Source organism: Penaeus monodon, chromosome 21, assembly GCF_015228065.2.
Source record: "Penaeus monodon isolate SGIC_2016 chromosome 21, NSTDA_Pmon_1, whole genome shotgun sequence".
Classification (NCBI taxonomy): domain Eukaryota; kingdom Metazoa; phylum Arthropoda; class Malacostraca; order Decapoda; family Penaeidae; genus Penaeus; species Penaeus monodon.
In genome coordinates, this window is record NC_051406.1 from 42,425,934 (window position 1) to 42,426,789 (window position 856).

General features: G+C 40.0%; 1 protein-coding gene across 1 annotated transcript in view; it reads right to left on the bottom strand.

The window, feature by feature from the left end:
- Nucleotides 1–856, bottom strand: part of LOC119586683 (T-box transcription factor TBX1-like) — a gene marked incomplete at its 3' end in the record, with an annotated part of 52,795 nt that overhangs the window by 26,152 nt on the left and 25,787 nt on the right. The window contains 1 exon segment of the mRNA XM_037935415.1: nucleotides 1–208. Coding sequence (XP_037791343.1) covers nucleotides 1–208 — 208 coding nt within the window.

The window sequence follows — 856 nt, forward strand, 5'->3', positions numbered from 1 at the left end:
GGCTGCGACGCCTGCTGCTGCTGTGGAGGCTTCTCGGAAATGTTCATAGGCTCTTCCTTCTGGTCTTTCATGGGCGAGCGAGGGGAGCCTGCCCTCTCCTTGGCCGAGAGGGAGGGGATGCCCGTCGGGTGGCCGGTCGGGCACGTCAGCTGCGAGGGGTAGCCGTGGTAGTCCTCGGGTCGGCCCTTGCCCGCCGCCAGGAGGCACGCTGCGGGGACACAAGGCAGGTCCGCGATTAATTGGTGGGAAAGTGGAGGGGGAGAGGAAAAGGGGCAGGCAGTAGGCGGAGAATCATTTTTGTGGTTGTAAAAATATTTAATATGATAGTGAAAAGAGTGAGAAAGAAGTAATATGACAACAGTATTAATGATAACGGTAATACTTCACTGATTTTAAGAATAGTAACAGAATTATAAAAAACCGCTTTAGTGGTAATAATGGTTATAGCAAAAATAACAGAAATGATAACAATAATGAATACCGTAAAATTAAAATCAAGTATTTTTTTTATTCTATAGGATAGTAATTTAAAAAATGCAGATCTTCATATGACAGATTATCGAGATGTTTCTCTATGTATGAACAAAGACAACAAACTGACATGAAACCAATGATAAACTGAGAAATAAAAAAGTTAAATTTACACTTACAGAGAAAAGTAAAAACATTAATGAGGAAATAAAATCGTAGGTAAAAATGTACATATTTGAAAGAAGAAAAAAAAGTAAGGTCATAATATCTTTTTGGAAATGCCTTTCTTAGGTTGTATTTTCATTCTGTCTCTCTTTCTCCTTATCGTAAAAGAGCTTTGTTATGTATATCGTAAAACCGAAGGGTTGCCATGAATTCATGTATC